The sequence below is a fragment of the Egretta garzetta genome, unplaced genomic scaffold (genome assembly GCF_000687185.1).
Source record: "Egretta garzetta isolate BGI_Z169 unplaced genomic scaffold, ASM68718v1 scaffold641, whole genome shotgun sequence".
NCBI classification, from domain to species: domain Eukaryota; kingdom Metazoa; phylum Chordata; class Aves; order Pelecaniformes; family Ardeidae; genus Egretta; species Egretta garzetta.
The window spans coordinates 497819-513927 of record NW_009258758.1 but is presented as its reverse complement, the minus strand read 5'-3'; the positions used below and the strand labels follow the sequence as shown (position 1 = coordinate 513927).

Below are 16109 nucleotides of genomic sequence, written 5' to 3'. Positions count from 1 at the left end.
CTCTAAATGTAACTGCTTTGACAAATAATCAGTCAAGAAATGGTGTCTTCTTTCCCACATGTCTGTTATCTTTGCAATGTGTGGAGATTGCACATTTCTACTTTCCCATTTCCTGTTAAAAATTTGTTGTAAACAGATTTAACTCTGAATAGATCTTACATTTTGCTTGTTTTCAAATGCATCATTAGGTCAGAGTACACAGCAAACTGTGCCTTTAACGGAAGCTTGTTTTCAGAGAGCAGCCTAACAACCATCACCATCCCCCGTGGTAGCTCTGAAATTAAAAGCGCCATCACCAGGAGAAAAGGCTGCTGTTTCCACTGCCCAGTAATAAAAAACGTTTTCTTGTAACATGGGGTGCAGGAGAAATCTTTGGGTGGATGGGAGACGTGTAATCAAGCCTCATTACTGTTCCACCTGCCTCCTGACAGCTGGATTCACCCCCCTCACTCCCTGAGCTGATCACAGGCATTGTACACCCAATAAACCTTTTCCTCTTCCTGTTTTTCTTGCTTCCCACCACCGCCTGAGAGCAGACCCCAAGCCAGCCAGATCCAGCAGGTGGAATTATTGGCACCTTCTCTTCAAATTGAACATGTCCCAGGATACCCGTGTGTGGGGGGGGGGGGGGGGGATGTTCTCTAACAGGTTGTTTAACAACAAATGTCTCCACTTCCCATGGTATGTTTGCAGAGAAAGTGCTTGCCTGTAAGCTTTCTCTCAGTGGCTTCTTGGATTGCAAAACAGCCTATACAGTTCCTCTGTAGCTCTCTAGGAGAAACTCCTTCCTTTCCATCACCCCACAAGTGGCTTCCCCACAGTCCACTTTCTGTTCCTCTTAGGAAAACCCTGGTTTTCTTCCCATCCTCTGCATGCCAGCACAACGCTTCAAAGCATTTCCCCCACCCTGTGCACGCTCGCTACTCTCAAGGAAGAAACCGTCTCCTCATCTTTCTAGGTGGCTCTGTCCTGCAAAAGCCATCAGGAGCCAGGACAAGGCAGAGAGGCAGCCTGCCTTCTTCCCTGCTCCCCAGCTGTGGCCTTTCCAAAGGACACAGACTACCCAGGCAAACAGGAACAAGCATACAAATACCTTACAGCCCCTCACCCCCTCCCCATTCACGCATCCCTGGCCCGAACGGTGCCACTGGGCTCCTGGGGCAACACTTCAGCTGGCTTTTTCTCTTGGCTCCCTCCTATGCAGAGCATGCTCCCTTCCCCATTGCTTCCCCATAACCAGGAGTCATATTCTCCTGCAAAAACCAACCACCCATTGAAGCCCCTGCACTTCTCCCAGCAGCATCCTTATTTCCCAGATGTCCAGCCATTGCTGACCAGCCCAGCCTTTCCTGGCCCTCACATGGATGGTCAGCACTTCTGGCCCCGTTCAAACGCCTTCATTTCTACTTTGGCCTTTCCCTTCGATCTCTTTCTGTTTGGACACCTCACACCTTATTTTTATAACAGCCTCTTCCCAATCTCAGTCTATGTTTCTCACTGCACGATCCCCTATTCCTCCCATTACTGCATATTATTTCCTCCTATCTCCAGAACCTGTCCCATCATTAGCTTCTTCTGGTGGACCACAGAACAACTGCAAGTCCTACATGTATATTCCTAACTATTGACTATAAAGGAGAATTATGTCAACTGGTTCTAAAAGTAGGTGAGATGAATTTCACTGAGCTGTCTAAATCAAGAGTCTGGATAAAAAGGCAATATAATGGTTGCACTCACTGTGTGCATTCTCCTGAAATGAGGGCAAATATTTCCTGAGAGGAACCAGAACCATATCCTTAAAATGCTTCAGATATAATTATTTAACCGATAGTGAATTAAAAGGCGTACCCTGCAGAATGTCATAGAAGGGAGAAATCTGGGTATGTCAGATAGGGACACAGCTGAGAAGAGACAAAATGAACCCTAACTGTTCCTGTGTCCGGATACAGTGACATCAGGACAACTTTATGCTTATGGAGCAGTTCAAACCTTTCCTATTGACCCCGGAAAATCTGGCTTTTGCCCATTGGAATCTGGCCTGAAGGCACTAGTTCATTTCACAACTATCTATTTATTCTGTTTGTATTTTTAGAACTTTCTTGCATGTTGTTCCAAATTACTTTTCACTTCCCTTTTCAGTGTCGTAGTTCCAGAAATGTAAATGACAAAATTAAATTCTTCCAGTTCATAAACTTCTTTTTAGATTCCTGCTTTAGCCAAGGAACTGCAGCTAATATTTTCTTTTCTGTTCCAAGTTACTGGTACCGATATTATCAAATAGTTTCTCTGCAAATTGGTACTCTTTTGGAGGAGGCTGTTCCATTCTTTGTACAGCTGTCGGCCCTGGCTGTGTCACCATCTGACATTACAGAAAGTTACAATGGTGAATTCTTCCGCAGCTTTTCCTTCCCTAAAGGCAGTTACTACTTCTTACATTGTAATAAGTTCAAGTTTAGAATCAATTGCTTTTTCAGCCATGTTATAGTTATAATTTAGGGATGTTGAGACTGCACCTGGAGTACTGTGTCCAGTTCTGGGCTCCCTGGTTCAAGAAAGATGAGGAACTCCTATAAAGAGTCCAGAGGAGAGCAACAAAGATGATTAGGGGACTGGGAGCATCTCCCCTATGAGGAAAGGCTGAGCGAGCTGCGCTTGTTTAGCCTGAAGAAGAGAAGACTGAAAGGGGATCTCATCAACACAAATATCTCAAGGGTGGATGTCACGAGGATGGAGCCAGACTCTTCTCAGTGGTGCCCAGCGCCAGGACAAGGGGCAATGGGCACAAACTGAAGCATAAGAGGTTTCAGTTGAATGTGAGGAAGAACTTCTTTACTTTGAGGGTGACAGAGCACTGGAACAGGCTTCCCAGGGGGGTTGTGGAGTCTCCTTCTCTGAAGATATTAAAAACCCGCCTGAACAATGTCCTGTGCAACCTGCTCTGGGTGACCCTGCTTTAGGAGGGGAGTTGGATTGGATGATCTCCCGAGGTTCCTTCCAACCCCCGCCATTCTGTGATTCTGTGATATATTGAAAATAGTGAGAAAAGACAGGACATTCTCTTTACAATGCCACTTTAACATAGACAAAGAAAGGGCAAGCAACTGAGAAAGTTGGTCTACACATCTTGTCTATGCTATTATGTTGCATGTAAGCCCAAATCCAGAACCTATGTGGAAGCTGGACAAAGTGACAAATTGTGGTCCCCCAAACCTCTGTTTACAGCAGCTTAACCCTGAAGACCCCTAGGCCGTGTAGAAAGCTTGGTTTTGGCACTAAATTTCCCCCATATCTGTTTCTGGATATATGTCCAAGCTCCTCAATCAGCACCTATTTAATGCCTCCATATAAGTAGTGTCTTTAAATTAGGTACTAGATCTGTCTCATCTGAGAAGCATTCTTGAGGCAGGTGTATTAGCTAGGATTTGGTAAAAAATACAGCAGCAGCTACAGTTTTCCTTCAGAAACCTAGCTGCAGGAGAGGAATTTGGAATCAAAAACCTGATAGGAAATCTACACTTTGAGAAGAAAAACCATCATACCGGGATGTACAACTCAAAGTTTCTTGTAAATTCCCTTTTCACTGATAGGGGATCAAGATGGGGGGAAATGCAGATCATAACCTGTATTTCTTAGAACAAGGGTTTTTTTTCACTAAGATGTTATTACAAATAGAATCGAGCTATTATAATAAATAGCAAATAGCACATCACACAAGACATTCACTTCTTCACTCGTAGAGTTCACGCAGAGTCACTCGCAGCTACCTGGTTGGAGCAATGTTTGGAAATCAATCCCAGCTGTATACTCAGTTGCAGAGAGCCATACTGGCACGCCAGGGGCTTCTCAGGAGATGTCTAGAAAAGTCCCTCCGAGGGTTGCACTCTTTATTATCAGACAGCAGCCACTGCTGTCTTGGATGTGGTCCAAGTTACACAATCCTCTGCTGATGTTCATGTGCGCTGGGAGCCTTGTACAGTCCCAGCAATCTCTCGGTTCTGAGAGATGCAACAGGACTACTAGTCCATAAAGCTTATCTGTCCTTGGAAACTTTCACAAACTAACTTCTCATTAGGCATCTTTCCTGTCTTTGGCCTGCTGTTTTCTGGTAACCATTTCTCTATCCAAACCTATAGATCCTGTAGAACCAATTCAGACAGAAGGGTACTTTTATGGCAAGAGTTATAATGGTCAATTAATCTTTTTGGTCTGCTCAGTGTTGTTAGAACCTCACCTGAAATACCTTATCCACTGGTGCATTCTACTGTCAGAAGGACCTACACAGAGCAGGGTCTAGAAGGAAACAGCAAAAAGGACTAGAGAGCTAGAAGATGTAGCCAGTGAAGTAAAAAGGGAAGAACTAGTGTTGCTACCAGAAAATATGGAGAGGAGACATGACAAGAGCTATCAAATATATAAGAATCTGTCTCAGAAAGTGCTAGAGCAGTACAGTACATAGACAGTCCTAAATTACAACACTTTCATTAGATGTTTATTAGGGTAAACTTACAAATGTCAGGGATAAAGAAGCAATGAGACACACTGTTTCACAGGATAATAAAGACAAATCACTACTGCCATTTAAGAACATGCTAGACTAGGAAAAGTGGATGCTCAGCGGTGTACAGAAATTTAAGGCTCCCATCTCTCCTTCCTGTTATTTTTACTGTTATGATAAGTTGTTCTGTTTAAGAAGACACACAAACTTTTACTTAGAACCAGCTTTTTAATGCCCGTGTAGTGAACCAACTTAGGATAAAAACTTATTTACATGTATTCCATACACACGCAAAATATTTTAATTTAAACATAATTAAAATCTATCAAAAGATTAAAATATCAAAAAATATCAAATTAAATAAGGACCTTCTCTAGACTAAGGGCTTTGACTCACTTGATTGTTTAGATTTGGCATAAAATACACTGGAAAAGTAAAAAATACCTCTATATGTGAGCCTACTTTTTAGAGTTTATGAACCCAGAGAATATACCAGTAGACCAGTATGACATGCGATGCTATCATCAGCTCCATCATGACGGAACTCTGGAATGATACTCAAAGAACTAGAACAGATTTGGACAGGGGAATTTGGTTAGAACTTAGAAGGTACTTTCTAATGGTAAGTTTCATTAGGCTTTGAAAAAATGGCCTAAAAAGCTATGAAATCTTCACCAGTACTGGAGATTTCAAGGATAGATTTTATGTAATTTTTTCTGGTACGAATTAAGTATAATTCACCCTGCCTATTTCCCCCCTTTTGCCAAATCCTTTGGGATCCCTGTTCTATTATTTAAATGATAAAGTATTTCTATTCAAAATACATTCCAACCTCTTATTATAGTTGATCTTTCAATGCTTATGTTACAGGATTATAGCAGAAGAAAAACAATTTACACTTTCCTTTCTATCAATCATATACAGAGGAGGAAAATGTGTTAATTCGGACATTACGGGCAACACAAAGGGTTTCTGTGGATACCTCAGTAGCAAAAGGAAGATGTGGACCCACAGCGTGGGAGCAGCTGCCTGGCTGAGGCCAGGAGCTGGTCCTGCTTCCAGCAGAGACCTGGGCCGGGTGAGCTTGGAGGTCCCGTCCAACACGTGCACTTCTGCCAGTCTGCACTGGAGATCGGGGCGGCATTTTCAGGATACCTACAGATCTGGATATATGTTTTGCAGCATGCTGCAGAGCATATTTTCACAGTTGCCTGTGGTGACCATGGCTCTTCTTGTGCCTAAAGGTGATGCTGGACCCATGCAGAGACTGGAACTGCCCGAGTATTCACTTATGCAACATAGCTTTAGGTCTATGTGTATGCTCAGCAGTTCTTCCATTTTGTGAGCAGATCTCTGGATATGCCCTGCAAGATTGCTTGCTCCTGCTAGTACAGAAAGCAAGAAGCATCCTGGGCAAAATGAACTAGAATTTCCATAGGAGAAAATCGTTTTGCCTTAAGAATTCTTGTATTCCAGTGCTTTAATTCCTTTCAAAATCAGGCCCAAGATTATGCTGCTTATTAAAGTGATGCCTGCTCATTTTCTTCAATATTGGTCACAAGACAATTTGATTCATGAGTTCCAGGGTCAGCACCACCACGGTATATGGCATTGTCAAAGCTGGCTCTGATTGTTTGTTGATCACGTCTCTTTTTATAAAAGAAATAGAATGTAAGGCCAGTTCCTGTTAGCAGAAGGAAGATCAGTATAACGATCATCCCACCTAAACTATTTGCAGATGAAGCAGCAGCTTCATTTTTTGGTGCTGTAAAAGACGAAACAGAACAGTTATCACAAATGGCCAGAAACTGCTATTGCATACAGCATCTCCCTAAGTAAACAGAGTGACCTGTAAAAGAACTGAACAACCATAACAGCAATTAAAATTGATACATATTCTGAATGGACAATGCAAAATTGGGCCCAATCTCTTCTACGTTGCTTTTAAAAGGAGCATTATATTGTACTACAGTATACCATTCGTAAAGCAAAAAAAAGTATCTATAAGATACCCAGTTTGAGAGAAGAGCTCTCCTTTTAAACAGATTTAAAATAAAATCACCTGTGACAGTTAAATGGGTATTTAAATGAAACTTTTCAGGGGGCAATTTTACTTGTAAATAATAAATGCTTATAAACTTATTGAAATTTCTGTTTAATGGGCTTATAAGAAATCAACTTACCTTTATTGACAGGTGAATCATGGGTTGGATCAACTTCAATAACTTTAAAATTAAAATTAAAATATATATATTATACATAGTTTGCAATCAAAGATTAAATAAGTACTGCATACATAATTTTTACTTTTCATTCCTATCAAATTTTAAATAATCATAGAATCACAGAATGTTTTGGGTTGGAAGGGACCTTAAAGATCACCTCATTCCAACCCCGCTGACATGGGCAGGGACACCTTCCGCTAGACCAGGTTTCTCAAAGCCCCATCCATCCTGGCCTTGAACACTTCCAGGGATGAGGCATCCACTACTTCTCTGGGCAACCTGTTCTAGTGCCTCACCACCCTCGCAGTGAAGAATTTCTTCCTAATATCTATTCTAAATCTACCTTCTTTCAGTTTAAAACCATTACCCTTCATCCTATCACTACACTCCTTGATAAAAGAGCCCTTCCCCATCTTTCCTGTAGGCCTCCTTTAAGTACTGGAACTCTGCCATACGGTGTCCCAGAACCTTTTCTTCTCCAGGCTGAACAGTCCCAACTCTCTCAGCCTGTCCTCATAGCTGAGGTGCTCCAGCCCCCTGATCATCTTTGTGGCGCTCCTCTGGCCCTCCTCAAGCAGGTTCATGTCTTTATTATGCTGGGTGCCCCAGAGCTGAACACAGTATGTGGACATGAAAAATATACGAAAATATTTTCTTTGACAATTCAGGCAGAATCCATCAAATATTCTTGTTAAAAATAATTGTAAAAAAAAAAAAAAAAAAGAAAAAAAGAAAAAAAAAAACAAACTCTTGTCTCACTATTAATTGCTTTGAATGCTTTTTTTGGTGGAGGAGACAGATGTTCAGTTTTTACACTTTCACAGTGTAAGACTTCACACTGAAGAACTCCATTTTTTACGCTTGCAAAAGTGAAAAGCACATTTGTACTTAACAGCATTTAAGCTGTATTTTTAGGCAACTCTCTTTTCCTCCCTCTGTTGCGTGGGGAGTATGATTTAGTTAATTGCTTGCAGGACTGGCTGGCTGGTCCCTACAAAGCTCATGGATTACTCCATTGCCAAACTGCCAACATGTGGAGATCCACAAGCAGAAGACTCAATTGGTTCCACATTTCATCTATTACATTTGTACAGTTACCTGTTTGCCAGTGGCAAACCTGGCCTATTTCATACTGCCTCCCAGCTGATGTGTGCAAAACCAGCTGGATCTATGTGTATATGGTGACTCAAGCTAGCTGCATGTGGGCAGATTTACATCCTTCAAAATTTCTTCAACCCTGCTGTGCATGCAAGGGGGTCTCAGCCCAGCCTGTGACACATTCAGATTTCGCATCGGTTGACATCCAAAAAAGCACAGGGCCAAAAGTAACCGTTAAAAATGAAATGTACTATGCTGTTTGGTCGTCTTGGCATGTCTCCCTATGCCTGTGTCAGCAGAGAAATTAATTGGGCCCCACCACCCACCCCCACTTGATGCTTTCTGCTTGGTCATCCAGCAGATCCCAGCACACTTCACTGGTACCAGCCCCACTGGCAGCACCTACCTTCTTCCTGCAGAAGCTCAGTGACTTTGCACTGCTGCCCCTCAGCTTAGCTATCAGGAGAGTGTCTGCCTTTCTTCTCAGCACTAGTTTAGTTGTCTATTCATCATCTACCGCCCCTTGCACTCTAACCGCAATGACTATGAATTTTCTCCATACTCTCAACAGGTGATATGTTCTCCCCCACCCCAGGGTACAGCAAATGCCAAGAAATCAATGCTGTTAAATTGAAAGGAGGAAACGGTGACTCAGGTTCTTCTTCAACATTATTTCTCATTGTCCTTAACAGAAGTTACTCTTGGCTTTGATGCAGATGCACATATATCAGCACCAATGTGTGAAGTGTACCCAGTGCATAAGCAGTTTGGCTTGATGTATATTAACCACTACATCTAAAATAACCCAGTGCACAAAAACTAAGAACTTACTTTTGGGGATTTTGCAAATAAAATTCTGGTCAACAGAGCAGTAATAGTTCCTCCAGGTTCCACTTGGAACATCCATGTCAACACAGTGTTCATCAAAAATTACTGTAGGCTCTCCTTTCTCCCAGTTGACATATTCCACATCACTTCTGTCTGTCCATATCCATTCCCCTAAAATTAAAAGTATTACCTGGTGAGTGAATCAAGTGGGGAATCATTTCTAGCTTACTGGGCACAACAACACTGGATATGGGATTTATTGATTGATTAAATTAGCATCACAGAGGGCTCATTTCTCACTCTTTTAAGAGCCAGAGATACTCAGATGAGAGTATACCAAAAACCAAAAAGCTCACATATCTTCGGATGAAAATAAAAGTTCCACAAAAAAAAATTATGAAAAAATCCTGAAATTTAGATTAAGAAATGTTACTAGGCAGCTCATATGAGTGCTATACTGTGTTGTTTAGGAACAAATTTCTATTTAAGGTTGCTTCAGCTTTTAATTACAAAACAACATTTTTCTTAAAAGACTAACACTTGTTAAAAATGAAGGAATCTGAGCAAAAAAAAGGACAGGAAACATTTTAATCAACTACTGCAGTGCTAAGCAGACTGAAATATACTCTATTACAGTAAAGATACAAAAGGCGTAGACCTCTTGGTGGTTTCTGTTTTAAGTATTTTAGCAGAAAAGCTATTAAACATTTGACAGTTGATTTCCCTGATTATTTATTTAACATTTAATATATTAGTATAAGTATTTAGTATGTCAGTGTTATTTAGTACTCTCTCTGTTTATTTAGTATTTATTTTCATCTCAGTATACACTGTGAAATAATTACCATCGATATTTTTGAACAGTCCTATCCAGAACTTTTTGAAGCCATTTGCAAGTGGAGACAAATGAAGTAAGAGAAAGTTCATTTCAGCTGAATCTTCTATGGAAACCAGAGAAGCACCTAAAAATACCAATTAAATATTATATAACATTTCAGCAAGATTTTCCATTAGAAATTAATTATCTCAGTGAACAATCATGACATGTTTCATGATCAGCTTTTTCATATAGTAGAAAAGCTTTATAATAAATTTAAATTAGCCATAGCTTATAATTGATATAAATACACACACTTCTATGTATTACCTCGTGGTTCTGGATTAAAAAACCAAACACACAACCAACCTGTAAAATATCTTAGTGTAAGGTGGCACTTACCCATTTGAATACATGTCATGGAAGCATCAGGCCAGCTTTCCTCAGAAGTGGTGTGAACATAGTAGCAATGACCACGGAAGGGAATCCAAGATCTACCACGCTTCGGTTCAGGACACTTCCCAGGAAGCTGTGGTGGTTCACTAGGGATTAACTCTATTAAGAAGACACATGGGTTTCAGTGGGGTCTTAAGAGCCAAGGGAAACATGTACTCCTGCACCACACGTCAGCCCTACCAATTTGACAGCGATTCCAGGAAAAGGAATATCCCATAGATTTAACTAATGATAAAAGATTGAACTGAACATAGTAAACTAGTAATAAACTGTACTAGTTGGAGCTGGTTCTTCAATCTGCTAAAGAGGGCTTACACCAGTCTAACTGCAATTGCCTTCAGCAAGGCAATTTCTACTTAAAACTTGTGAAAAAGAGTGAGGAATGAGTCCGTAGGCATAAGGTATCTCAACATCAGCACTACAAGCCTGTGGCTTGTGCCCAGCCAGTTTGTAGCAGGGTCAGTCAGAGAAGCTGTCTGTACCTGCCCTTGTACACACATCCTGAACTATGTAAAAGTAGAATTAGCAGCCTATTGCATCACATGAATAAAGCCAAAACAGATCTTAAATGAATAAAAAATCTGCTGTGAAGTATGGCACAGAGATCATAAATCTCATATATAATTTAAAATATATTTGAAAACTAGGTGCAGTAATTGAGCTCTAAAGTATTGCAGCAGAAGCTGTCCAGGATCTTATATTTTTAACAAATGTAAGTTCATTGATTTGGCTGCTGCACTGACAGAAGTTTCTTATCTCCCAATATTAAAAAAGATATTTTTAAATGTAAAAATATATCATTAATATATTTATAGTTAGGCTAAAGTTGATCAATTCTGTATTTCTTGACAAACAAGGATGCAGAAAACAACTATTCCATGTGGCATGAAATATTGCAGTTGTCTTTATGATGCACATGTGTTGACTGGCCTGCAAAATGAAATGTCTGAAAATCACTAAAGACAGACTGGATCTAGGAGTTCTTCCTTAACAAAAGCGATAGTTTATCACAAGGCATACACCATCTATCACTATCTTTGCATATATGGAAAAGCTAAATTCAAATAAAGCCATCAATTTAAATTCCAGCCTCCCAAATCACATTTCTCCCAGTCACAGCTTACCATCAGATTGTTTACAGGCAGATAAAAATGTTTCATTGCAAGATGCTGTCTTCCAGAAACCATCCAAATCTAAATAGACACAGGCTGTGTTCTTACTTGGTTCTCCACTGGCCCAATTATGATACCTGCTCCTCCTTCTATCTGACCATATGTAATGGCCTTGAGCCTAAAAGCAAATGACAATAAATATTATGTCATATACAAGAATTAGATTGAAAGAACATTAAGATTGCACTTGAAGTTATACAAAAAATAGGAAAAATAAGAATCATGGTTTCTCGCACAAAATTAATTCGTCCTCTGTCATGAATATATAAGAGTCTGGTCCAGACTCCTACTCTCTGCAGGAGCTACGGCAGTGGTCCTTCAGAGGTTTATTTAGTATGCAACCTATGTTCTTCAATTCATATCTTCCATCTCATGCACTAAATGGGCAAAGGGCCTTGTGGTAATAAATGCAAATATTCAGATGAAGATTTTATCAAAGGGCTCTCCATATACACATGGATCAAATAAAGATTGCAGAGAAATTATTGTTAGCAGTCCTCTAACACAGGCCTGTCTATATATCCAGAAAGCAAACAGAAAAAGCAAAAGTTCCACTGGAGAGAGTAATACTGATGACAATTCTCATGGGGCATGCACCACAGACCTCTGCCACCCAGGCTAAAAGGATTTGTGATAGGTAACTAGTTCTTGAAAGGACTAGATATGAGCTAAGCATGTATTTTTTTCAGAGGATTTCATCACTATTTGCAGAGGATGACCAACATTAGTCACATTGGTGGCTCCTGTAACCCCATCCTGCATAGCCTAGCCTCTTCTTCCTGAGATCTTTGGAGGCAGGCTCCCATCCAGTTCTTTGTGCCAGTTCCTTTCCTTTCCTTTTTCCTTTGAAGTTGCTGGCCACATTTCAACCCATTTAATTTCTGATCCTGGTTTCCCAGTGCCTGCTCTCACTGAAGTGAGGCTCTGGTTCCTCTCACCTCAGCACCTGTGCCCTCTCTCAGTCCTGTGTCCCACCAAGCTCCAGCGCTACCTCTCTCAATTTCCTCATGATTCCAGTTCCACAAATATCCAGCTACATCATCTTTTTTCATATTCTTTTTACAAGCCTCTAATAGATGCTTCCACTTTCAGGCCTTTTCACTCTTTTCTGCCTGAGTTTGTCGGCAGTTTTTCACAAGGCACTAGCTTCAGTTCCAAAAAACAGCCTAAGGTGTCCCCATTACCAGAGGCCTGCTCACACCTCTATGCTGCACGTTGCTATTCCCCCTATTGCCCAGCACAAGCTCTTGTAGTGCTAGGCTGTGAATTAAAACAAAACTTAAAATAACCTCATGAAGAAAAAACTATTTTTAACCCAACTTGCTTCTGTGGTGTGCTCCACAATGTGTCTTCAGAAACTGCAATGCTCCCCCACATGAGCATCTGGTTGACCATGGTGTAGGAAGTGGAAACTCCATGGCCACTTTTACTGCTGAAGCCACCACCTACTGCAGCTACATCCTTGGTGGCCTTTGAAATGTGGGTTGTGGCAGTTCTCACTTACATTATGGCCAAACATTTAGATGTGTAAAACCCCTGAAGTGGAGGGAAGCATGGTTTTGATGCCTGCCACACATTCACAGATCTGACTGATAGCACTCACATGGGAGCATCCTGTCAACCTCTGAGCAAGAAATATGGCTGATCTATGCTGATCTAGGGTAGCAGTACAACTGTCACAAGCATTTGATGGGCTCACCATGTTGCTGTTAAGACCAATCCATACAGGCTCCCCATGCTTTAACATTTGTAACCACAGGTAAGACTCAGCATAAGGATCCAAAACACTGGCGAGTTCTGCAAACTGGTCTCTGCAGTTCTTCTGTGCTTCTTCCCAGCTCATTTTGTCGTTGATGACTGCATAGCGGTCACCACCATAACTGTTAAAGCCAAACATCGGAACTGTGGGTTGGGAGTTTTGCAGTTTGGGGTCTGTAATGAGGAAAAAACCAAAAAGAAAAGTCAAAATTTTTAAATTGTCTAGACATAACACTGAGAGAAGATCTAGTGTACTGGAATTGTCATGTAATTAAGAGAGGCTGGGATAACAACTTAAAATGTGTCCCAACTATCACTGCAGTAACGAAAGCCATGTTTTCATGTTCTGTGACAAAATTTTCTAATTCATGTCAGAATGACCTTTTAGCATAAGTATCCAGTCACACTCCTTGGAAGATCTAGACTTTCCCAAAGCATACGGTAACAAGGTAAGTCTTTAAAGGGAGCAGTTCCTCCACTTCTCCCATGATATATTAGCATTTACGGTATTTCTGACAAGGAATGGGGTACAGTAAGCATGGTATAACTGCTGACGATGGAAATGCCTGGGTAAGACTGTAAAGGAAATCAAGTAGGGCAGCTTTTCAAAATAAAGAAGTTGCAGTGGTTTTAAGTATAACAGCAGAATTTTAGTTTTGATGAATTTACCCATATAAAGACGAACTACTGTTCTCTCTCTCTCCCACCAGATTGGCAAAAAAAGTAAAATACATGATGATCCATAGATTTTTCAAATTTTTTTTATTTACTGGTCTAATCCTTAAAAGAGGAAAGGTTAAGACATTTCCTTCAAAAAATACACTGCGTGCTCATTTTGTTAAAACAGTCCATAGTGCATGTGATGCTGTCACATTAAATTTCAGTTAAAATAACGTTGAATACAGGAAAGTTAATTCTAACATCAGTTTGACATAACCACAGTAAATCAGCTGTACTGAAAAGTAGTGAAAGAAAACTCACCAGAATCTTTCTGGCATATGTAGCTTTTGCTTGTTTTACATTCTTCATCTTTCCATTTCCCTGCCTGTTCGATCGGGTTCTTAATCAGAAAGACACAGTCATCCTACAGGGGAAATGAGATTAACAAGAAAAACGTGTATAGATAGGAAACGTTCCTAATCCTGGTGGATATACAGGCTCACCTGCCACATGCAGGCACAGACGGATGAATAAGATGAAGGTCATATACACAAGCAATGGTCAGGAGCAGTAATATGGCAACAAGCATTTACAACTCAGCCCTAGGAAAGTTTGGACTTGGATGATGGAATTGCAAAGCACAGCACAGAGGCAGGAAGAAGTGTCTGGGACTACCTGTATGCCTATAATGTCTGTGGATGCAGGCACGCGTGTGTGTGCGCACACACGTGCAAGCAGGTCTGCATGCATGTGCTAGGTCTGGCCCACGGGGTGTTTCAGCTCGCTGCTGTTTTCCTGGAGGTTATGGGGAAACTCTCCTCGGCACTGAAGCCTGCCTGGAGAGCTGAAATCCCCTTCTGGCCCTGATCCGGCACTAGGATCCAGAGCTGTCACCACAGTGCAGTAACTCAGAGGTGGCAATCAGAAACAATCTTTTTGGGGAGGGACACCTCCCAAACCCTTTCCGCTGCAGTTCAGGCTCTTTACCTTCTTCCTTTTCTTCCCACAGCATGAGAAGCTGCTGCTCGGCTTTCAGCAGCAGGAGGGAGCAGCTCTCCCCACCTCACATCAGCCTAACCTCATGCTACCCCTGAACCCCCTTGGGGGAAGTAGCCCAGTTTTTGGCTGCAAGTGAAGGACAGTGTATGTGGAGTAGCTTGTGTAGGGAGATGGGCATAGCCTTCTACAGAAAGCATATGCATGTGTGGGATGGGGAAGCCCTGGCGATCCCAAAACCCAGCTCTAGCCTGGATGGCAGCAGAGGTTGGATCTCACATAACTTTTTCTCATTTTAGCTGGACTCAAAGCAATTATGTTATGAAAAAGAAACTTGGTAAAGCTAGCACAGGAGTACAGAATTAGTACTATCAAGTACAGTGTTCTACATTAGCCATTTTGCAATTATTGAATAACAGTTTTGTCTTGCAATGAAACACAAAATGGTAGGGCAGGACTGAAAGTTTCAAAGCATGCAGAAGAGATCTTTCAGAAAGAAGATTTGATAGAAGATAGAGAGGGAGAAGATAAAAATGAGAAAAGAAGATCCAGAGTCTCCTTCCTTTGAGGATTGTGTTCAATGCATTTATCTTAATAAGCTCAGTGCCAAGAAATGTAAATTTACACAGTTATCTGACTATTTTCAGCATGCCCAAATAACATTCACTGTATCCCTCAATAACTACACAGTTACTGCTCTGCTATGGTTTATTTCAGTCTCCTGATCAGTCATGGTAAAGTGAGGGGAAATGCTCACTTGTCTGAGTTTTGCATAATGTTTCCAAACTTCTGCCTGGATTCATAACAAAAAAATCATGACAAAACACATAAGTTGAAAAAAAATGTGTGGAGGTAGATATCCCACATGATTACCCTGCTTTCAACAGCAACAAGGTCACTAAAAATCTTCATAAAGGAAACCTTACAGAATATACAGTTGTAGCTACATACATTGATCTACCGCAGTTATATTGTTTGAGTGATAACCAGAAATTAATGTTTACCTTACTGTAGTAGCTTCGGGAACCTCTCGCCCAATTTGTGTAGTAAACTGGGCTTCCATCTGTCCATAAGTATGTGTGCTCCTGATTTATGTCATTCAGTCCAACCCAAGCATCAGTTGCAGCATTTTTTAAGAGGGACATGAGGAAAGCTGAAGGAACAAAGAAAAATGGTACAAGGAGGAAAACTGAATGCACCTTTCCCCAACAGTGCCGACTCTAGAGTGCCTGGGACTAGGAAGATGTGTTTTTTTCTTCTTTTTTAATAAGGTGATCTTATGATAAAAATAAAGAGAATGGGTAGTCATCTGATGTTAAAGTGTGAAAAAGTATTTACAAACTCAAAGATGAGCAAGTTTTGATACATAAAATTGTTTACAGCATTTTTAAAGGAATCATCTGAGGAAGCAGGGTAAATGTTTTAATAGTATTAGAGACATTAACATGAGTACTCTACACCATGGCACACAGAAAAGGAGTCTGCACGCTGTGCACTCCATTGTCTTCTTTGGTAACTTCTTTGTTAACCAGACTTAATAGCTTGGTTTCTAAACAGGCATAACACAAATAAAACTACTTATTAACCAAGTGTATATGTATTGA

General features: G+C 40.8%; 1 protein-coding gene across 1 annotated transcript in view; it reads right to left on the bottom strand.

Annotated features, from left to right (window-relative positions):
* Window positions 1–5864: 5864 nt before the first annotated feature.
* Window positions 5865–16109, bottom strand: part of LOC104135609 (macrophage mannose receptor 1-like) — a 31975-nt gene continuing 21730 nt past the window's right edge. Inside the window, 9 exon segments of the mRNA XM_035888991.1 lie at window positions 5865–6260; window positions 6679–6720; window positions 8650–8817; window positions 9492–9608; window positions 9866–10018; window positions 11044–11209; window positions 12791–13023; window positions 13831–13933; window positions 15510–15658. Of these exon segments, the coding sequence (XP_035744884.1) occupies window positions 6016–6260; window positions 6679–6720; window positions 8650–8817; window positions 9492–9608; window positions 9866–10018; window positions 11044–11209; window positions 12791–13023; window positions 13831–13933; window positions 15510–15658 (1376 nt within the window). The 3' untranslated portion in view covers window positions 5865–6015.